This window comes from Chanos chanos, chromosome 2, assembly GCF_902362185.1.
Source record: "Chanos chanos chromosome 2, fChaCha1.1, whole genome shotgun sequence".
NCBI classification, from domain to species: domain Eukaryota; kingdom Metazoa; phylum Chordata; class Actinopteri; order Gonorynchiformes; family Chanidae; genus Chanos; species Chanos chanos.
Window position 1 is genome coordinate 54,814,838 of NC_044496.1, and position 23,997 is coordinate 54,838,834.

At 41.6% G+C, this 23,997-nt stretch overlaps 1 protein-coding gene across 1 annotated transcript in view; it reads left to right on the forward strand.

Moving 5' to 3' along the window:
* Nucleotides 1-23,997, forward strand: part of sorbs2b (sorbin and SH3 domain containing 2b) — a 53,913-nt gene that overhangs the window by 311 nt on the left and 29,605 nt on the right. Inside the window, exons 2-3 of the mRNA XM_030765574.1 lie at nt 88-184; nt 23,528-23,576. Of these exons, the coding sequence (XP_030621434.1) occupies nt 88-184; nt 23,528-23,576 (146 nt within the window). The remainder of the gene's footprint in view (nt 1-87; nt 185-23,527; nt 23,577-23,997) is intronic.

Consider the following 23,997-nt stretch of genomic DNA (forward strand, 5'->3'; position numbering starts at 1 on the left):
TAATGGGAGGACCCAGCCCTGGATGACTCACGCGCTACATCCATGGCTTCCCTTTTTTCTTCCCCCACCTCTTCTTTTTCTGCCTAGGAGACTCACTTCCCTCCCCTCCACCTCCCCTTTTCTCCTCCCACCCCATTCTCCTCAAGCTACTACCACAAAGCACCAGTTGAGCATTAAGAGGCAGGTGAGACACAAACACCTGCATGACTCTGATCATGAGAGGAACGCTGCCTGGCTTGTCAGGAAGAGCTGACAGAATGACAGAACGAAAATACGTAATGCATACACATATGCACACGCACGCGCACGCACACACACACACACACGCGTGCGCGCGCACACACACACACACACACACACTCAACATGCACAGCATTCTCAGCATTTATGTATAATGTTCAGCATTATTCTACATCATTCAACAGCAATATTACCATTCGTGCTGTTTACTAGTATGTTACTGAAGTGTGACCTTGTGAAAATTCTGTTTTAGCTGTACTGTTATGTCATTAATTATGTCAGTAGTATGTTGCAGTGCAGTCAGACCGTGTAGTCAAAGAAGTAAACAATTATAATGAAGCTAAAACAAAATTTGTCTCAAAAATGAATACTGTGAACAAATAAAATACGGCGAGAAACTCTTCAAATATTCGGACAGAAACGGACTCTTGAGATAACGCTTTAACTCCTACATGAGACAGACTGAAACTAATTAGCGAAAAAGTAACGCTTTAGTGCTTGGCAAAGGTCAAAGAGGAAACAAGCATCCACAGTGGATCGGGTTTCTCTCACGGAGCAAAGAGCAAATAATTTCAGCAGGTTGTTCGCCAGCTCCTACTGAAATATTAATGTCGAGCAAAGCAACAGAAAGGTCTGGATGAGTGACATCGGACTTTATGGACATTCACAATGGGACAGTGATTTCACAGGACTATAGCCTAGCTCCATATCTGTGACACTCATAACAACTAAACGAAATACGCGGATATTTGATCTTAACTGAAGGACGGTTGCTCGGAGGTTTAGTTATCGATCGAAAACAAGATGAAATGTTTGGTCTCTGACAACTCGTTCTTTTCATCGAGTTTTTCCTCTTAACCTTAGTGCCTGCAGCTAGTGTGCATGCCTTCTTGTTAAAACAGAGTGTCATCAAATTACACTTCAGTTTCTGAACGCTTCCACTCAGTTTGTTGTTTCGACAACTTCCTGGAATTTTGACAGGTAATCTCATTGCAATAGTTCTGTGTGACCACTAGATGTCGCTTCTATATAGGTGTCTCTTACACTAAAGTGACCTCTATTGGCACGCAAGTGACATTTGCTTTAGGAATGTGATAAATAGAAGATTAACTCAGGTATCTTGAATTAAAATTAGAATCCTAAAACAACCTTGTCTATTTTAAATCATTTACAGCTGAGGTGCTAAACTTTGTGAATATACAATATGATACCCTTCATAAAACTATAAACTGCTTAGACGTATACATTTTTACATGAAGCGCATGTATGAAATTGAATGTATTGCATGTATATTGAATGCATATGTATATTTTTTCGAATCAAGTAAGCCAAATGATGACGCTACCCTATCTCTCCTTACCGAAGAAAAGCTCTAAGACAGGACCTTAGGCGTAACTAAATGCAGAGAGTAGATAGGGCAATTAGATATGCTTGTGCCAAAGGAAAGACTATACCCTGATTCTCTGACATTCGCCTTTTATTAATTAGTCATTCCGTTGTGCCGCATTTGTGAAGAGAATTCAATTAAATATTGAAACCTACGTCCTGCATTTGCAGTCTCAGATAAAAAAAATTATGTGATTTGAGTTAAAGCTAACTTTAATTAATAGCTATTTTGAGTTATCTGAGCTATTAAAAACTAAGCAAAAGACGCACAGGCCTATTCAAACAACTGCATGAGGCAAAACAACTATTACCAAAGATGTCTGTTCCCTGGCTGCAATGAGTGACAATAAAGTGATGTGAAGGATTAAAGTTTACCTGTGGATGTCAGTCTTTCCTCGATGTGGACTCATTTTCTCCTGCATCAGTCGGTACAGCCTGTTGAACCACTTCCACTGATATGTACGTTCCGGGTTCCGTTGGCGTTGATCATAACTTTTGATAAAGACTCCATGATATTTTGAGCCGACTGAGCCGTTGCCTTGCGGTGCCTGGACCTGAGCTACGGTCACTTGCATAGAAGTAAAGCTTGACCTCCAAATAGAGCGACGATAGACGACCACAGAACGACACGCCTCTGCTGCCTCGGCCAGCACCAGGACTGCTAATGATTTGGTCAGTTAAATTACGAAAGACAGCGCATCAGAAATGACCCTCAGATTGGATCACCGCTTCAGTCTGCGTCTTTCAACGCGTAGGCCTGTAACACAAAGGCTGATTTCACATTTCTCACCTGTTAAAGGTAGATGGGTATCATTCCAGAAAACATTTTCAAATGTTAACGTTTTTGAAAAGCGTCATACCTTCCGACTGATTGGGCTGTAATTCATCTGACATGTAAAGCTGATTATTAGAGCTACGGCACATGTCAAAGTTATGCCTAGTCTGCAGGCAGTGAATTGTTGTAGGCATTTCCTTGGCGGAAAATTAGCGCACGCAAATCGAAGTTGGTTGCTATGCCAAACATTGTGGGCAGCGTTTTGACACCGACCATTAAATTGTGGCGCCACTGCATATTTATTACACAGGTTATTGCATCCTGTAATGGAAGAAAAATTATTAATTTTCCTATCAAAGAATGCAGACGTTGTGTGAGTGGGTAAGATTTCTGAGTACACTTCAACTACGTTTTACAATGCGGTTGTATTCGCTCTAACCACTAGAGGGAGACGTAGAACAACAAATGGCTGCTGATGAACCGTGTGGCAGGAAGCCGTGTGTTAGAATCTGCCCCAAAGCAAAGCCGAATAGGTTTTAGTTGTTCCAAAGTAGCATGAAATAGAGACAAATTGTGTCTCACACAAGTTCAAAATATGGATTAAATCGGTCTTGTAATTTGCCAGATATCTTGTAGTAGTAATACTCCAGTAAAGAGATTACTATAAACAAACTCTCATCTCTATTTTAGGAGAGTTAATGTCGTAATTTCGAAGTGTTACGGCCTTTCACATATTTAGTCACTGCCAGGTTACGACTGACTATAATCTCCGTGTAGGCTATGATACCGCAGAATACAAAACATTTTACACACGATATCGGGACCGTTTCCCCAACATAATTACGTTAATTTAGTCTGTGTCAAAAAAATTAGTCTGTAATTGCACAGACATTCAGAACATTACATGTATTTTTGAAATTGACCCCCCCCCTCATTTCTTAATTTGGCAGTTTGCTCTGAACTCCGTGGCTGAGCAAAACCAGCTCTATTAAATCAGTATTAAAGTTGTCATATGTTATTTGGACATGAAAATATAGGTTTGATTTTCAAACCAGAGGTGCATTTCTAATTTAAATTTTTTTATTTTTAATGTATTTATTTATTTATTTATTTTTTAATTTTATAATGAACAGCATTAATATGTACACACTGACAGGATTTTACATGCTGCTAGTTTCCCATCTGTGCCTAATTATATGCTTTTGATTCCAGAATTCATTTAGAGATATATAATTCCAGGCTGAGTTAGACGTAACATGAGTAAGGCTTTGTTATGAAATGAGGCATTGCTTGGGAGAGCATCCACACAAGGCTGGGATGCCTGTATAATTTGTTTCTCAGAATAAAAGGCTTGTGGCTTTTACAGTGGAAAACTTCCTTGCACACTCCAGTCTGGGTTGTATGTCAGCCACATTAATGCAGCTGTCAGACTCACCTGTGACATACTGCTTCCTCTCCTTCAAGCAGAAATCAGCGCATTGAAAGCAGGATGTTCAAACATTTTCACGTTGTGTTGGGGGGGGGGGGGGGGGGGGGGGGGGGGGGGGAAGAAATGCAAACCAACACCTTTGTATGCGACTGAGTGCAAAAAATACAGCTTTGTTGCTGTGTTATAAAAAACAGAATTCCAGGCCTTTGAGCAGAAGGGGGGGGGGGGGGGGGGTGACTTGTCGTTCTTTCCACGGATACTTGTCGCGGCCGGTCTGATAAAGGTTCTAGGCTCTGGGTGTGCAGTGATTAGATCCGTAATGGCAGCCTGTAGGGAGCCTTGTGCCCAGCCCGAGAGCTTCAATGGCAGGACTTATTTATGAAAACCGTGTATAAATAGTGCAATGAGATACCGTGTGGTTGGGGTCGCGGGGTCAGAGGCTGTGAATCCTAGGAGGTGGAGAGAGGAGATAGCTGGCGTCGTCTTGGGAGGGCCAGTGATGAGAGCTACTGAAAGGTCAGACTGAAAACGATACAGCCATAACTCAAGTCGCTGAGCTACCACACGCCCCCCCCCCCCCCCCCCCCCCCCCCCCCCCCCCCCCCCCCCCCCCCCCCCCCCCCCCCCCCCCCCCCCCCCCCCCCCCCCCCCCCCCCCCTCCCCATTCCAACCGAAGGTGCCACCCACCCCAGTTTTACGTCTTTGTTAAGACCCTTCAGGAGCCGGTAGAGGTGTGTAGTGAGTCCATGAGTTTCAGATGGACCGAATTTTCAAATTAGGAGTCTGTGCTCTATTCAGTCATTCTGTTGCATTGTTTGCTTTGTACCCACACACACACACACACACACACACACACACACATAGTGTGCCTTACCCAGCTCTGAGTAATCCTTAAATTCCATTTATAAGAGTTCAGTTGTTGTTACGCATGTGCCATGTCGTATATTAGAAAACAATTTGTTGTCAGTGTTGTGATGATAGTGTACACTATTGACATGTTCAGAAATTGCAGCTCCATTTAGCAAATTTGATATTTTCCATGCTAATTCCCTTATGTTCGTTGCGCATATTTCCAGTCAAGCTCCTTAGATCCGTGATTAGCTCCGCCACACTGCTTACATAATTTGCCTTTAATTCTGATTAGCTGGTAGGTCGGAGGTTAGATTAAATCTGATTACATTTTGATTAAGATTTGCAATCATAAGAATGGAAGGATGTTGTTCTCTCCCTTCTGGTTTATTATAATAAATTGCAATTACTCTTTCAGTGAAACCAACAGTAAAACCATTTGCACATGCAAATAAGCAAATGGATAAAGCCCCCCCTTAAGTCTGGACGGAAGAACAAGTCTCTCAAATGAAGGCAAAAATGTTGACAACACCTCCTTGAGAGAGTCTTTTATGATGAAATTCACTCTTCCAGAAATAACCCATCAAGATAATGGGACAAGCCTTTATACAGAACTGTCCAAGGGCCCAGCAAAATGGATTACTCTACCCTGCAGCTATTGAGCTGTCCTCCGCCACCACTAATAACCTCCTCTGGTATATTCCGTCATTCCCATCTGCCTTGATTTAATGCTGATTACTCTGCCTTCACGACAGCCCCTTAGCTGATTGGCTGAGTGTCGCACTAAGCCAAGGCAGCTTATAGTATTTGTCAAGCGTGGAGATACAAAGAACAGGTTTTTTTGTTGTTGTTGTTGTTGTTGCTGTTGCATTTCTGGGTGGCGTTATGTGTGTGAACCTGCATCTACAGACCACGGTATCAGCTTAACAATGCGTCTCGGTGTTTCATAGACTGCCAATGCTCTCACCCACTGTCCCCAGAATATTGAGTGCACAGCGCAGAGCGGTTTCAGCCACCGGCAGTTAGTCAGTTAGTTCTGCGATGTCCTGTGGGAACCGTAGCTGCGACTGAAGGTTATATACAAAGGAGAGACATTCCAGGAGCAGGGTGAAAAGGAGAGGACATCCAGACAGCCCAGATTGGATTGCTTTTGCTTAAGCAGCGGGAGCTGAAGGCATCCTCCGCTAAAAGAGAACACAAGATTGACTCTGACTGACGTACGTTGATTGGGAGAACAGCAGGGGGGAACGATATGAGTGCCTGTACACAGGAGACATAGGACCAATAAACGTGGGCTTGTGTGTCACCACACTGCACCAGCACACATACCTACCAGTGACAGAGTTACCGCCTTGCAGTGACAGAATGTGCTCGTGTGAAGGTAAGCGAGACTTACATCAAAGCAGTATTTTTCACTGTTATGTTTATGCGTTTGGGTGTAGGAGCAGAAATTCTCAAGAGGACAACACATGACACTAATGAATAGTGTAAGGTGGTGCGTTCCGTCACTGAACCTGTTTGTTAATGGTTATTCGACGGTGAAATACAGATTCAATTTACTCTTCTTTCATTTCGTCGCGTGTTGACTTTCTTTAGAACGTAACTGTCACATTTTCTCTGTCGGTGTCTGTCGTTGCCCAGTGCAGAGATGTTAAAGACTCGTTTAGGGAACGTAAGCATTACCGCCAATTAACTAGAGTCAAATGACGTAACTCTTTTGCCTTTTTAAGGTAACGTTGATAGTAAATATTCTCCGTCTGGAAAGGTGTGCGGACGCCGTGCGTCATCTTCTCGTCTCTAACTGGTATAGGACCACAAACTCACGCTTGTCAGGAGCGCGAAGCTGCAAAAAACAAAACAACAACAACAACAACAAAACCTAACGTCAGTGAACGCCACAGTAATGATTTAATTATTGTACGGTTACCGCCGAAAAATAAAGAATTTTGTCAAAAAAATCATTCAGATGGCAATGTTGACCTCGATGTAAGGCTCTGATGTTTATTTTCGCTATTAGTCTACATGTAAAACAAGCAGAGTGTTTCTATTACCAATACTCATAAATTAGGAGGGTTTTTTTTTTTTTGGCAGGTGTGGAAAGCCTACTTCAGTTTAATTGCAGGCTTAGCCTCATGGTGAATTGCTCTGTGTATTCATTTGGCATAAATAATGATAGTAAACATACAAAAAAAACCCCCAAAACCCTTTATCCTACATCAAGGCAACCTTTTCCTTCTAAAAATATCTCTCAGAGATCAGAAATGCCCGAAAACACAACTACACGACATGAATACTGTCTTACTATTCACAAGTGCTTGGATCACTGTCAAACATTGACACCTTGTAGGCGAGATGTGAAGTTTCTATTGGGTGTTTAAGGTTTCTGGGAAGTGACGGCAAGGGTTACCTCCAGAGACCATATTGCTAGACTTTTGGCACCCCCGCTGAGCCAGCTTTTGCCCTGAAGTCTTGGCAATGAATCTGATGCCAAGACACTGCTGGCATACAAGCTTTAGCTCCACCAATCATGCAAACTTCTGTCTTCACGTATCACTAAATATAACAACACATCATACATTATGACATTGGCCCTCTCATTGCAACCGTTTGGGTTTTACATTCTGAGGTGTTTGGGATAGAGCCGAAATGTCCGCTTGAGCAGGTGTAACGCAAAAGAAAAACCCTTTGAAACAGAAGTTCTTTTACTCACAGTCGCAAAGCACTTAGATTCAGATCAGATTTAGAAAAAAAAAATCCCCAATCCAATAACCCTTTCTGTACTAGTCAGCGCTCTTTGTAACGCACGGCCATGTGACACACTGACCATTCGCTTCAAAGAAAAGAAGTTTGTGCCACATAGATTATATAACAGCATTATAGATATTTATGTCAGACTCCACCCACAGACTCCTGGTCATTAGTTCTGTGGTCTATCGTCCTCTTTATCCCCCAATGTAATGCCATTCAGAATTATACAGAGCCCGTGGAGAGGGTTTTTTCTGATTTACAGAAGCTGAAAAAGGAATTAAGAGAACGAAACCAGACAAAAAGGACAGTGAAGGTGATTTTACCTGCAAGTCTATTTTGTTTTAGTTAGTGTTGCATCGTTCGTCGTACATTTATTTAGTTTTTGTCTTTTTGAACATTGTCGTTTTTATTTTGTTTTCAGTTAACGAAATGATTTTTTCACCCCTAGTTTTAGTTTTAGTTTTAGTTTTAGTCTTAGTTTTCATTAACTATAATAACCCTGATGGCCAGGAATATTTACAATTTACAATTTAGCATTATGTCGAAGTGAAGGTGTAACAGAAGCCAGTGCCTGTTTTGGGTACTGTTACAGGGGATTTGTGTTTAGCTCTGGTTTCCTGTGAACTCTGGGGCTTTGGTGGGGCTGTGGGACCATTGTGTGTGGTTATGTAGGCAGGTATGACCTGCTTTCCTTAGCCTGTGGCTCCAGGGAAGAGCTCCTCTTCTCCTGAGTCATTGTGTGAGGCCAGATTCCTGTTACATCCTGAGTGGGCGTGTGAGAAGGCAAACAAAGGAAGAGCGGCTCGGAAGCCGGTGTGAGGTGGACAGAGGAGTCTCTGTCCTGAGGTAAACCTACCCTCCAGGGGGTCCCCCAGCAATTACGGAGCCAGCAAGGATCACGAGGGCAAAAGGAGGGGGGGTGTAGTCCCACACTTCTGACTAGGGATCCTTCTCGCCAAGCCGTACAAAGAACAATTACAGGAATCGTGTCTGATATGTTAGCAAGATATTATGGTGTATGGACTTTCCACCTAATTAGTTTCAGCTGACACTGAAACTTATGAAATTTACGTTCACTTTCAGCTGGACTACAACTCCCTCCCTTCCTCTTAACTCAAGAATGTTACACGTGTGGTTTTAGCACAAATGGCTTTTCTTTTGCTCTTTTAAGTGAAGTTTCAGCTAAATTGTGCAAATGAGGAACATCTGTATCTTTGATCTAGCCACACACATGCAGCATTTCTCCACTTAAACTCTAATTTGTGAGTGGCGTTGTGTGCGAAAGAGTTGGCATAATTTATGTTAAGACCATCCAATTACCATATGTACTATTGATTGCCGCCCTCCCTCCATCAGGATTTAGGTCAAATCATTTGATGCTTGATCGCCTGAGGAACAGAGATCCTTCACTGTGGAGATTTAAGACTCCAACCAATATAATCAAGGTAATAAAAAACCCAATCCATTACTCATGAAATGGCCTAATTCCACAATTAGAAGCAAGCAAGTCTTTCCAGATTATTTATAACTATACCGTTGACTATACTGGGCGGGTGTTGAAGGGTGGGGAGTGAGGAGAGGACAAAAATCCGTGAAGTTGACCCAATTATCCTTTACACTAATGAGCGACGCCATTTGGCAGGTATTCAGTGGAAATCATTGTGAAGCTCACTGTTCTGGAGAGATAGCATTTGAACATCAAGCACTGTTAATTGACACCACTGTCATGTGTGTTTTTCATTTTCTTCTGGTTGCCTTCAGGTAGTGTTGAACAATGAATTGACCGGTCTCCTTTTACATACAATCAATAGGTTGAGTCTCTCTGTGATCATTACTTTTTAATTACCAGCAGAGGGCAATGTCAATTTTTCCCTCCCTTAGACATCGAAGTACTGAATCAGAATATTCGTTTTTCATTAAAACACTTACTTCCTTTAACCCAAGGCAACATATTATTTTACCATTACAACCTACACTGAACTAATTCATTATCCACTGTGTCATCAAATGCCAAATCAGTTTTTCTCAGGTTAACCCTTTTTTAAGGAATAATGCCAAAACTATACAAAAAAAGGTAATGTCACTTTGATGTCGATACACAGGTGCACAGGTAGAGCAAGAGCCCTATCGTTGTTAGGCAGTATGGATACATATGAGTGTTAGGCAACTTAATTGAAAATATGACTGAGAAAATCGGGTTTTTTTTCAGTCGCGCTCAACAAAAGCAACACTTTTATTCCCCACATCAGGTGGTTGTGATCTCAGAGAAATCAAACATCAGCATGTGAGAAAGATTAACTTGAATTGGAATGTCAGCAATTCAGAATAACGAGGATTTTTTTTTTTTTGAGCTTGTTTAAAGCACTGTGTAAATATTTTGGCTCTGTTGTTGTGAAATAATGCTTTAGTTTAGTGAAGGGAATGAAAGAGAACCAAAGGCCTTCAGGATCATCGGGTGGCTAATTGACTCATTCATATATCATAATGGACCTTAATCTATTCCTCTGTCTAGGGAAGAAACTCCACTGCTCTTTATTTGTTTTTGTCAGTTCATCAGTTACTCACGGTTTATTACATTTTGACGGCGATAGATAACCAGATAACCCACAAGATTTCCAGATTCCAGACGACTGTACTCCTGCCTCAGCCATTAACAAACAAAGCATAAGCGAATTTCAAACAGGCTGTAGCACAAATCCCTAGAAACAGATGGAGACGCAAATGATGTGTCGTCCCAGGGTTGTCTCTGCGGTAACGGGAGAGTACGGAGGCTTTGTCCCCGGGTATCAGCTGAATATAAGGGGGCGTAGGGCTCTCAGATTGTGTAGCGGTATGGCCACCTCAGGGAGGTTTCTGTCAGACTCTTTTCCAGCTGGTGATTAACGAGACCCAGAGATTAGCACTTCAGTAGCTGTGTAGGGTGGAGAGGGGATAACCAGGGATAGCATTGACACTGATAGCTTCTAGCTGCCAAGGCCATGAATTACCTCTCCAGATAATCTCCCTGAAGAGATATTTTTTTTACATGTTAGGAAATACACTTGTCTCCTGAAACTATAAACTTGTTTTTTTTTTTCTGTCTCTCCACCTCTCTCTGTTGGCTCTGATTGTTTGCTAGCCTTATCTCTTTGACACTTGGAAGAATCAAAGTAACTTTTAAAGAAATGAAGAGTTCTCTGATATGGCGTTCTATCTGGTTCTATTTTCTCTCCTGCTATCTTGCATTACGAGTCTTCTTCGAGATGTACTGCAGTCCTCTTGTGTGACAAAGTGCCATAGAAGAGGCTGATGACAGAAAGCTGGTTAAACTTAGATGTGTGTCTACATGTTTGACAGGCTCAAAGATAAGAAATGCCTAAAATGACCCCGGTTGAACGGTAAGGGTAAACACTGAGTCGTCTGGAGTAATGGAGGATCAAACCATGTTAAGTTCTTTAGTTCCTAGATCAGGTGTTATGCCTCTAAACGGTTCCAGAGCTGTGCTGTGCATGTCAAGTTCTGGAATTCTATTCTTTTTTTTTCTTTCTTTCTTTTTTTTTTTTAACCAGTAAAACAGGTGTGTGAACTCTTCACGCATGGAGATCTAAGTGTTTGGCATTTGGCAAACAGGCTTCAAGCCAAGGCACAGATATTATGGACAGTGCTTAACACTTTAGGCTTGCTTTTTGATAGAGTCAATAACCCCCTGTTTTCCCTTGCAATTTCTATTCATAATTGAGTTTTGAGCTGATTTAAGCTGTCCATAATTTAAGTAGCTTGATCTCTCTTCTTGGTTGTTCCAAAGATATTCACAGATTAAAATTTACCATGTTTCGATTACCTTAGAGCCAAGTAATGACAACGCATACCTTATAACGGAAATTATAACTGACATCACAAATGAAATTGACAACATAGATATGTGTGTGCATTGTTTTCACGTTTCATATCTAGTGAGTCACAAGTGAATTGAGGTCTCTGTTCATTCATAAGACAAATGCATGCGCACGCGAACACACACACACACACGCACACACACACACACAGTGTTTACAGAATGTGAAGCACCACAAAAACATTCCCGTGTAAATATCCACCACAAGGGAGGGGTACTGCGCTATTCATCTGGAGCTCCGGGCACATGATAGACCACTCTTTCTGTTGGCCGTTTCCATGACTACGAGGATCCTCTTTAAACCAATGAGAGCCCTCCTCCTCTGTAGTATTGAAACAAATAGTCTCTCTCTCTCTCTAAAGGGGAGTTTGGGAGCGAAGCTATTTTGTTATCATTGATCTGTATTATCCGTTTCTCTGTGGAAAGCGTGACATGACTCACTGTCACTGAATGACAAAAAGATATGGAACGTTGCACTGGAATACATTTTTCCAATCCCTGCTCGCGGGAATGCTAAAAAAGTATTAATGATGGTGTCGAAACATTTGTGTTAGGATTGGTGTCTACGTCTCTTCATCAGTTGATTTCAAGTAGGTAAGAGACAAGATTGCCGCCCTGAGCTGGATGTGATTGTGTTATTTAAACGGAAGATTCAACACGGAACGCGATGGTAAATATGGAAGCAAGTAACTTAACCTGAACAGTCTGGAGAATACACTAGTGACTAATATAATCATTTCGATGATGTGAATGTTCGCGTTGCGTATTAGGCTATAGGATTGCAGTCAGCAACGGCTGTTAATCACGCTACGATAGTTATTTGAATTACGGATTGTTCGATTTTGCACTGTGTTCATTGTGACAGGTGAATGCCTTCAATCATGTATTCAGTTTAATGAAAGGATCCCCTTTTAATACAGATATCGCCTATAGGCGTATCTCACCTTTAAAATTAAGTCAGCATCTGTGGGCTGCGGTGGTCTGGTGAAACAGGATGTTTTTGCTCAGTTTACCGACAATATCCTCTACTGTCTCCTCTGAAGTCGGAATGTTGCATATTTCAACAAGTAATTCATTTTGTAAACAACAGGTTTTTGATGGCTGCAAGTAGCTACAGTATATTCAACCTTTTATCGTGCGAGACAATGTACCATATATTCAGATCAGCTTACTTTTGATAGCCGAAGAGGGGGGTAGGGGCAACATAATGTATTTCCTTTTGGACTAAACCTAATGCGTCAGAATTATCGATTGGTCACGAATGAGTTACAGGTTTTCCGTATTGGCCTCGTCAAGGTCACGAAGGTCCTAGCTTACTTATCTTTTATCAGAAATGAATGGGATAACCTTTAAATTGAGTTGATAGAAATATACGTGAGTTTCATTTGCAAAATATTTTGTTCCGCCTCATTTTACCCACCAACTAGCGCGTGTAAGGTGTCTCCATATCATGTAATTAAACAGGCTTTAAATTAGTTGAACTTTGGGGGTTGCTCCCCTGTAGTCGCGTAGATTATTGGTTTCGATCCGCTGAGACTGTCTGTGCCAATTTTAATAAATAATTCATCATTTTGTTTAACCGCTTTAAAACCAATATATTATGTCTGCTCTTTAGACTACTATAATTTTTTCACATCTTGCAACTTGATGATCAGTGTCTAAGCTTTGAAAATGTTTCATTTCTTTTAACCGTACAGAGCACTTGTGTGTGTGTGTGTGTGTGTGTGGGTGTGTGTGTGTGTGGGGGGGGGGGGGGTTCTTTGCAACATTCATACAACTTATAATGTTCCCTGAATGCAAGAATGTGTTGTGGATGTAGGTTTAATGCTGTAGGATTATCACTTGCTCTGAACTCAGGCAGTGACTGACTGCTCCCTTAGATGAGGTAATTTAATCAAAATGAGAAACAGTGATCAGAATATGTTAATAGTGGCAAATAATGTCTAGAATCCTACAGCACATGTAAACTCGTGCCACGGCCACGGATAATCTTTTAATCCAAACCCAAACGACAGGGTTTTTAATTCTTTGTTTATGAATTTTGTGTAAACTCTCCTAAATCTTTATGGCACAGACAGCAGATGGTAAATAGGCTCCAATAGATTGAACATAATTACAGATGGATCATTGCACCAGTTCACTCCACAGACCCTATGGCCTGAACAACTGATCACGAATTTGGAAAAAAAATGGAAAAAAAGACACATTGCAGTTCATTTATTAATCTGAATGCTTTGGGGGGAATATATATATATATATATATATATATATATATATATATATATAAATATATATATATAAATTTGCGAACCACAGGTTTTGTGCTTTAGAGACTAAGAGTGAAAGCCTGAATTTAAAAAAAAGAAAGGTGAAAAGGAGACAGAACAAACAGTTTACAGAGACAGAAGCTGACAAATGAAGACATTCACTGACTGATTGACAAGAGGCATATCAAGGTCAGCAGAAATGCTACGGATGTGTGTGTGTGCGTGTGTGCGTGTGTGTGTGTGTGTGTGTGTGTAAATGGCACATGAAGATGTTTGCTGATTGATTGACAGCAGGGAGGTCAGCAGAAATGGTGCATATATTTGTGTGCCTCTGTGTGTGTGTGCGTGCGTGCGTGCGTGTGTGTGTGCGTGCGCGCGCGTGCGTGTGTCTGTCTGTCTGTCTGTCTGTTGGACGTGAGCCCTGAGGATATTGATAGAAAGGGGAAAATCGGATGTGCTGATTAAATAAGAGGAATGGCTGTTGTTCTGAGAGGAACGGACCACTTGTTTGTTGGGACATTTGTTCCATGTTATTTTGCCATTGTCAGAATAATGACATTAGTAAAAGGTAGGTCTGTGCATTGCCGTTTTTGGGAAGGCTCACGGATGTCCCTCAGGTCTTGACCTGATCTCTTCCTTAACGGTGTGGCTCAAATGGGAGAGAGAGCGTCATGCCTCAGACATCCTAGGTATGAGAATATGAGTGATGTTAGCTTTGCTGGGTGGTTTTCTTTGGATCGTGTTTGTGCTGACACCCCTAGTCTTGGGGGATTCTTTGAACTCTTGGGTGAGAAGAGCGTCTAACATGTGGAAAGAGTGTGTGTCTGGAAGAGACCTGCAAGTTCTCAGGTAACCTGCATTCAGCCTAACTTTGGAGGGTTTTTTTTGTCATTTTGAGAGAAGATGCATATTGTAACCCAGTAGTTTGCTAACAACAGTGGAAATATCTGTTAAGGGGACAATCTTTTCACTGAACCCTGTGCAAACTTTTATGTCTTTTTCTCTGATTATTGTAGATGATTCAGCTGTCAAAGGGCCAAAGGGGACATCACATGCCTGTATGGGTAAAAGATCATGTTGGTTATCAGGAGGAGGAATTTGCATACTGATTTGTAGGTGTTGTTTGTACATGCTGCCTGATATTTCTTAGTCATTCAATCATATTTCATGAAAGGAAGTCTCGTGTTAAGTTCATATGACGAGTTGTGCAGAGTCACTTTTTCTTTTCACTAATCGACCTTTAGTGAGTGGTCAGTTAATTTGTCTTCCTAGATTTTCAGTGTGACTGAAGGGTAGCTGTCCTCTTCGCTTTAACTTTGGTTTCCTCGCTGACGAATGAGCACTGTCATCGGTCGGTTTCAGAGGCAAAAATAAAACTTACCTCACACGGTTCATGTCAGAAGAATGGCCACAGTCCGCAAAAGTCTTACTTGTCACGTGTCACCAATCTTCTGTTCACAGGAAGATTCATGATCAATGACTTTTATGGCAAATGTTTTTTTTTTCTTTTCTTTTTTTTTTTTGTATGTGTTCTTGTGTTCTCTGTGTGTTTGTGTGGTTGTAAGAAAGGGAAACAGACAGAGAGAGGGAGAGAGAGATATGAATATTATATTTTGTCTTTTTTTAATCACAGAAATGTATCCCTTGTTTAGAGTATGTCACCTACCTCGTTGCCTTTGATGGTTCTTGCGGTATTCGGTGGGAGGTAATCTTTGGGCTGCGCATAGCTCAAATGTTTGCCCACCAACTCAAAGGGGTTCCTGCTCACAGTGTAATGTTGTCACTTTTCCCTCCGAGGCAGAGGGAGTAGATTTCCAGCCTGCAGACATGCATGTCTGAATCTGAAAATAGCTCAAACCACAGGACAAGCTCTGGAGCTCAGGGCTCTCCTCTCACTTTCTTGCGTCTTTTAGCTCCAGAAACAGGGAGCAGTCTGGGACCCGTAGCCTGAAACACAGACCTATTTCTTGGGCAAAGGAGGACAGACCAGGGGACAAGCTTATTGCTCAGCCTCCCAGATGCTTGTCCACTCAAATACATATCCTGCCTCTCTCTTCGTGCCTGGTAAGGCCTTTTTTTAATTCATTTATTTATATAGATTTGTAAACGCTGCTTTCAGATCTTGCAGACTAGGGACAAACATGCTGGTGAATATTTGATGATTATTTCATTTCATCCAATCACCAGTGGGATTTGGGCTATAGGGGAATGATTCCATTATTCTGCTGTATTGATGTACTGACTATAGAGACTTCAAAACATATTCAATCTTTATATTTCGATTTGCCTCTAATATACATTTGTATTTACCACACGCTTTCAGAATACCATATGTCATGTTAACAAGCAAACAAACATAACACTGTACGTTTATACATGAATTCACCTCATTCATCCATTCCTAAAAAGCTAGTGAAAAAATGTATTCATGAAGGACGGTACTGTTTCTGGTGAAATGATAGAAATAACACACACACACACATACACACACACATACACACATGTATGCATAAACACACAAACACAAATAGCTTCACAAAGCTAAACAATCAGAATGTTGTAAATGGTTGTAACTGGGTTCATTAAATGGTAAGACAAATATTCTGCTGATAGTATGGGAACTATCAACATAATTTACTATAACCGGAAATAGACCTTGTATTCTATCGTATTTTATTGTATTTAAATTGTCCCCTTTAATGAGACAGAGGCCCGTTTCAGATGCAGTGGCAGACCAGGTTTTGAATTTATTACCCTGCAGCCTAGAGCAATATTGGTAATAAGTACTTTTCCTCTAGGGACTGAGTGCGTCGAAATTGAGTTAACACAGATGGCTGCCTCTCACTCGTATAGAAAGACAGCAGCACGGTCATATAGGGATAGAGCAGTGTAGATGAGTGCTGGTTAGGCTGGTGGTCTAATGGACATACAGAGTCACTGAGTCTGGGCCAGCTTTGAGTGCCTTCATCTGCCAGGCTACCATAGAAAGCAGAGACCGCTCTGCCAAACAGAGAGGGCACGCTGCGTGCCTCTGGGTTTTTTTTGTTTGTTTGGTTTTTTTTTTGCCGTTTTAGTTGATAGAAAAGGCTCGGTTTGAGAAAACACAAACAAGATGCTGCCTTCAAAGTCACATGCTGATGCTTTTAAAACAGTTTGAGTATTGCATTATTATTCTGTAAATTATGCCATCTCACACCACATCAATTTCAAAATCATCCTGTTTGTATTTGAGCTTTCCTTCATTCTCCCTGCACATCAAACTGAGAAGAACACAAACAATACTTTACATGTACTAAAGCTGGACTAAGAAACCCACATCTGCACCCTCTCTGCCTTACCTTCAAAGCGTCTTTTGTGTAGTTTCGTGGAGTGTATTTTTTTTTTTTTAAATCTTTGTTTTTCTTTTGTTAATTTGGATTTTTTTTTCTAAAAGCATGGACTGTCAAAATGGTGAATATTATAACATAAGGGGTCATGCACTCCAGAGTGTTCCATTTGCTTTCATTATTTTATACTGGAGTAGACAAAACCAGAGATGATTTCCTGTCAAATTAAACTAAATGAGAGCAGGAGAAAATTGGTGACCATTTCAATTAAATATCTACTGAACTCTTTCAGAAAAGCTCCTTGACAAAGAGAAAAAAAAACTTTTTGTGATTATCTCTTTCAATGACTGTTCAAATACTAAATATTTTACACTAATATACACACATACCTCTGTCAGTTTATTACCTTGGCATGAACCTGCACAGAACAATTGTGAGTGAAACTAACAGTTTGACAGAATGACGTGCCGTTCATTCCAGCCACATTAAAGAACGCGGGCAGCTTTGACTCCTCAGGCTTGACTGCAGAGTTACCATAAAGATGTCTCGCTGGAGGCAGTCAGGCAGACTCTCCACTAGCCCCTGTCTTTGTGAAGGGGTGTGAGCTTCCATGACTAGGGTATTTTTAACTTTGTACAATAAAGGAAAGCCTAATCTCTGTTTCCTGAAACTTAACCCCTGTCAGTCCTGACCCTCACCAATTGAAGCATGCCTCACTCTAGCTCTCAGATTCAAATGTTGAATAGGTTTTTTTTTTTTTCACTTACTGCTCAGTAGACTAGAATCAAGCTCTTTTTTTTGGAGTGGGGAGGGGGGGGGGGGGTGAAATTACGGTAACACTAGCATGTTAGCGTCTTAGCAAAAAGCATCTTATTTTCTGTTTTAGTCTTGTTTTGATCGTGCCATTTTTGAGAAGAAACTGTTACAGACACGATCGTCACAAAGTTACAATATTTTTCTTTGTATTAAGGGATTCTCTCTTTGAATACTGTCAGAACTCCATCAGACTCTGTCAGAACTTCTCGTCTATTTTGTTCTTTCCTGTCCTGAACGCCACTGTTTGTGCTGCGAACAGTAATTTTGATTGACAGAATCGAAGCGGGCACATGCCGGTCCTGTTCTGAATTTTATATAGATGTCGGAATTCTGCTTGGAGAACTCAGAACTCTCATCATATTAGTTTACTGTCGTCTGGGGAATTCTCGAAAGGTTAAAGAGGCTCACTAATAGAGGAGTCTCTGAGGGTTTGAAACTGACTGTGCTGGAAGGCACAGCCCAGCAGGAGCTGCAAATGTCAATCCATTTAGATGTTTGTCAGATTATAAGTAGGAGAAAGTTCCAGCATGGTGCCTACCGAGTGTCTGTGTGTTTATTCCTGCTGGCTGGCCACCCCCCACCCCCCACCCCCACCCGCCCCCTGCAGAGTGAAAGGGGGGGGGGGGGGGTCCTTTATAAATCAGCATAAAAGTCTGTGCCAAGAACTTTCACCAGACCATACAAGCCACTTTTAGTCCTCAGTGAGTTTCAACTGAGCTGTGTAATTGTTTGTTTATTTATTAAGGAAATGGTCTAGACAAATCAAGAACAGTACATATTTTCAAATTCTGGCGTCAAGTGTAAAGGATAGATATTGATTTGAATAACTGTGTTTTTGTCTTTTTTTTTGCTTCTTTTCATTGCTTTCTCAGGATATGTTTTTGACACATGGATTTTTATATCTATATCTATATCTATCTATATATAAATGTGATTATTAAATACCGTATAAGTTCATACGAAGATGTTAGTTCAAGAACATAAAAAAAGTTACTAATGTTGTCAGGGGCATGTTGTCGCAGAAGAGAAACTTCCATAAATGGTCATTTTAGCTGTGGGAAACAAGTCACTTGTATGAAAAAAAAGAGAGAGAGAGAGAGAGAGAGAGAGAGAGAGACTCCCTGTGGGGTCTTTCTGGAAGAAAGCATGACATTTTAAGGAATGCAGTCTGGTTAACCTGTCTCTTAATACATAACTCATAAATCCCTTTGTTTGACATAACGCTAATGATGTGCCATACGGACACTGACAGGTTTCAGCAGTGAGTAAGTGGAGAGTGCTTTTAGTCTACTCTTCCCGGCTGTTTTCTCTCTTTGTGTAAATACAGGAATAATTCAGTCAGATACGTCGGCTATACGTTTTCTTTGGTGTAACTTTGACGTCCGAGTCCCATTAGTTCAGTATTGCTTAATTACCCTGGGTCAGTTTATATGGACCATAAATTGTGGGTTTTTTTGTGAGTACATCAGTCTGTGTTATTTTGATAATTGCGAATATTCTGGCGCTTTGGATGCATTCTGTACGGTTTCGTGGAGCTCAAGGGATTAGGAGGTGCAGTTTAGCACTCCTGTTTATTTCTGCTCTGTTGTTAAATGTGGTAGTCTCATTGAGAGCCTTCACAAGTGATAGACCACCAAGATTAAGACTTTTTTTTTTCTTTCTTTTTTGGTTCGAGGAGCCCTGAATTCCAAAAACAGTGTTTATAAATGACAATGAATGAAATCCTATCCGAGAGCACTCGGCAATCAGCTTTCACCGTGTACCATACTTATCTGCGTTGGCTTTGCATGGCTTGAATTCCACACAGAAAAAAAATAATACTCTTTCTCTCTCTCTCTCTCTCTGTTTGGCTTCTTGAGTTAGGCAGGTTGCCCAACGTGAAAGCTCTTCAACTCCAACTGCTTTGTCAAGTGACCAGGAAGCTTTGAACAGGCACCTGCTGATGCCAACCAGCTGGACCAGTTAAATCCCTCACAGTCTGCCAACAGTTTCCATGTCGTTCCCTCTTTTCCCAGTTACGCCCCAGCTCTCTCTCACGCTGCTGGCAGTCAGTGTCAGAGATGATGAATTTTACTCAAATGTCCTATATGACAAGCTGTGCTAAGATTTGGCCTTCTCACAGACTAATATGGTAGAGATATTGTCGTCCATGTAATCTTTCTGAACTCTGTTGGGGAGGGTGTGCTGTTTATCAGCAGTCCCCAGAATGGTTCAGGCCATGTTTGGATACAGTTTTTTTTTTTTTATGTCAGGAGTTAAATGCAATCCACTAATGCATTTTGCTGTTTATTGTTGTTACACATATCATGTAAATACGAGGAGCAATTTATCTTTGTATGACAAAACAGGCATCCAAGATGATCTGTAAAACAAAAAAAAGCTTCTTACAAAATGTCACTTTTCAGCCAGAAGCAGATGCTTAAAAGGAGAGAGACTTCTGAGTGTAGGAGTCGTGCTGGGTTTAAAAGTGGGTGAAGTAGTAGTTATGTGCGGAGACTTGGGCTTTTTTTTTTTTTTTTTGGAGAGGGGGCTTTCTGTGTGTACCGAAGAGGAATGGCATTTTTTAAACACATGGGAACAATTTGCCAAATTATCCTGGGTGCAGATAAACCAAAATAATGTGTTGTATTCATTAGGAGAAATGTCCGGGCACAGAGGAACAAATCCACACAGTTTCTCACATAACGTAATTGTGATCCAAAACTCGGACTCTCTGAAGAGTACACAGGACTAGCAGTGTTTGCTGAAAATATGCTCATATAAATAGCCTGTCTGCTTTGAATTCGGTTATAGCAGATTAAAGTTGGAGATTTAGCAGCACCATGGCCAATGTCGAGTTCTTTCTTCCGTATCTCTGAAAGGAACATTTCCACACAGGAGTAGAACGGGCACACCTAACAACATTGGATTGGTTATTAGACGATCCAATAGCAACTGTAACAACAGGTAGGGGAATATGTGACTCCTTTCTTTCCCTTTTCTTAGATATAATTTTGGAATTAGCTACCAGTCGCATGTTGTGGAAAATGGTATTTTAGAAATGCTAACATTTGGAAATACATAGAAAGTTTACAGAGTTTTGTGTTTATGGAGTGAACTGACTGCACAGAAAGGCTGGTTTCCCCAGCCCATCTAGTGGTAAAACCATAGAAAGCTAATCACTGTCCTCTATGCTGATAACATCATATTTATTTTTGCCGTATTTAAATCTTCAAAATAATTACTCCGTTCGGGAGGCACTGTGACAAAGAGAAAGCTTGTTTATTTAAAATGCTGACTTTTAATTTGACCGCACTCAAAAAAGTGACGTTTCACATATGGAGCTTCACAGTTATATTTCTGCACTGATATTTAAAAAAAAAAAAAATTCATCTCATCATGTACTCGGTGATGAGAAGCATTGCAATTCATTGCAAATTAAGACTGTTCACTGTTCAGCATTGTTTCCTATTCATGGGTAAGCAGAGCTAGTTTAAATGAGGAATTTCTTGCATAATCGATGCTATTTACAGTGTCACTTCATTGTCCTCTATGCTGCTTCCTCCCATGAGACCTGTAGATGCATCAGACATACCACTTGTCTGTGTACTCGCGCTAATCAGATTGTGAAGGAGGAGTTTGGCATAATGCTAACATAACCTGGACCATAGTCATAGTGATGTAGTTTTGAATCGTGAATTATTTTTAATTTTGCTTTTACGCAATAACGTACTTGTTGACATGCGTTCTTTCCACGGCCAATCCCAAAGACTCTGCGAATCTTTCAGTGGGGGCGCGTTCAGCTTCATAGCTGATATCAGTGAGTGCTTAAACGCCCAGAAATCAGTGTAACAGAATGAGCAGCCCAAATACATTAGCTTGGCTTTCATGTCTGTGGATTGTGTTGCTCTTCGACTGAGCTCTTCAGCTGGACTTTTGGTCTCTGTCTGGCCTCTGAAGTGGCTGTCATCGTAGAGGTGCTAGGCATGACTTTCACCCCTGTTCCCCGGCCAAGAAAGGCTTACGCTTAAGACTGCGAGTAGAGACTTATCTCTGTCTCGCCAATATACGACTGTCATCCTTCTTAGGCTATAAATACACCGCTTTATTTACAAGGGAAAACACAGTTGCTCACGTCTCTGAAGAATATAGCCATGGAGCAAATCATTCATTCATGGGTCCCTGCCAGAATGGCTCTAGGAATCAGGGGACTCCAGGACAAAATGCGTTTCAGTGCTCTTTTAAAGGTAACCTGCTCGGCGGTGAACGGTGATGCAGGGCGGGGAGGGGTGTGATGTGGTTTGTTAGTTGGGTTGGTTCTCAAAGAGAGAGACCCCCCCCTCACCCCCCCCGCCCCCCCCCCCCACCTCTTCCAGCTGTTCTGTCGCCACCAGTCTGTCCCCTTGAAATCCAATATCATAATCTCCCGCTCATTTAATGCCAACAGGCCATTACAAATTGTGATTTAGTCCACTCCAGCGCTGGTGCCTAGAGGTGTGTGTCCAGCGTATTGGGCCGAATTTATGGACTGGGATGTGTAGAGACTCATTTCAGGTGGTAAGCCTAAGGTTCACCACTTATCTTAGAACTCAGCAAGAACCATGCAAATTTGGTTTGATTTGCTACAGTGGTTTCACAGAAAATATGTACTGTCAAGATCTTCCATGATCGACCTGTGCAGAGTGTGAATTCTCCAAATTCTGCAGAACTGAAAGAAATACGGTCCGACTGGTCGTTCACAATAGAGAAGGCTCAAACTGGCCCATATACATGTACATATATGTGTAACCTCAGAAAAAGAAATAAAGAAAGAAAGAAAGAAAGAAAAAACATTTCAGGCGCTAAGTTGTGAGAAACATATTAATTATCTCAACAATTTGGAATCGGGGAAGGAAGGGCTAAGCATGCTTTGATTTTTTTTTGTTTGGAGTTCTAGCGTGTGCCAAAAGGCCCACGTGCCCGCAGTGAGCGCTTCGAAACCCTAGGCATGTGTCCAACAGAATGTGTTCGGAGGCCTATCCTGTGTCACGCATGCACGCAGCATATTACACCACGTCTGCGTCGGGGGGGGGGGGGGGTGGGGGTTAGACAGGCATCTGCGCAACAGTTAGGTAATGTAATAAGATAATAAAATGACACCATTTCAGTCTATCCTACAAACGTTCGGCTCGTATAAAAATAAACCGCGTATTTAAAGAAAACGGTCACGCGGCGTGCTCATGATCCGGTCACAAGACGGCGTCTTCGGCCGAAATGGAGTGTAATTTCTTTTGGTTGGATGAGGTCTGGTGTGGTCGAGCATGATTTTGTAGAGATGTACTCCCTGTGAAATATGCCATGAGCTGTTAAGCCTTAACACGCCAAAACGAGTAATGAGTGAGATCCGACCTGAAGCGTGTGTGTGTGTGTGTGTGTTTGTGTGTAAGAGACTGTGTGCGTGTTCAAGCATGTGTGTGTGTGTGTGTGTGTGTTTGAGAGAGGGCACGGCCGTAGAGTGTATCCTGATACCCAGCTATATGTTTCTGAGCTGAAACACTTGGACGGTCTCGTCTTTCTCATGTGGCCTCATACCCTAGGATGGGCTCTCAGAGGGAGACATGGATCCTGGGCTCCCAGCTCCGTAACACACACTCCACCATGGGACTCTAGAGAATGAAGACTTGGCTCCCCTGGAACTCTTCACGACCGCACTCCATTATGAGCGCGTTCCCATCAGTAGCATGCATAATTCACCCAATCAGGACACTCTGTAGAGCTGCCTGTCCAGCTCATTTATCCTGCCTTGTTACCTGAGTTGATAAAGGGACTGTGTTGTTCTCCTGTTCTGCTACAGGATAGTGCCACCTCAAGACGTCGCCAGAAGCAGAAATCTTCAATATGAATACAGGTAAAAAAAAACAAAAAAACACTCTAGTTTTCTTTTCCTTTTTTTCTTTTTCTGAGGTTAAAAATATCGTCAGTAGCCCTATAGCCATTCTTCCTGGGAACATGTTGGGAGTAGAATATATTTCTCTTATCAGCTCTTAAAAGCATTTTGTTTTTTGTTTTGAATGTTTAAGTTTAGACAAAAGGGGAAATTCCAAATCAGGTTCTGAGGGGCGGGGGGAAATGGAACAGGAGGGGAAGAATCCGTGCCCTGCTGTCGTTCATGTCCCGTTTTTTTTTTTTTTTCCGTACATCCAACCCTGTTGGAATCAGTTTTCCCGTCCAGCTGCATGTGCTTGTGCATTTGTCTCAGGGCTTGTGGGTAATGCCAAGCCAAGCCTGTGCGGGGAGCTGACACTTCCCCACAAATCTGTCTTTTTGAA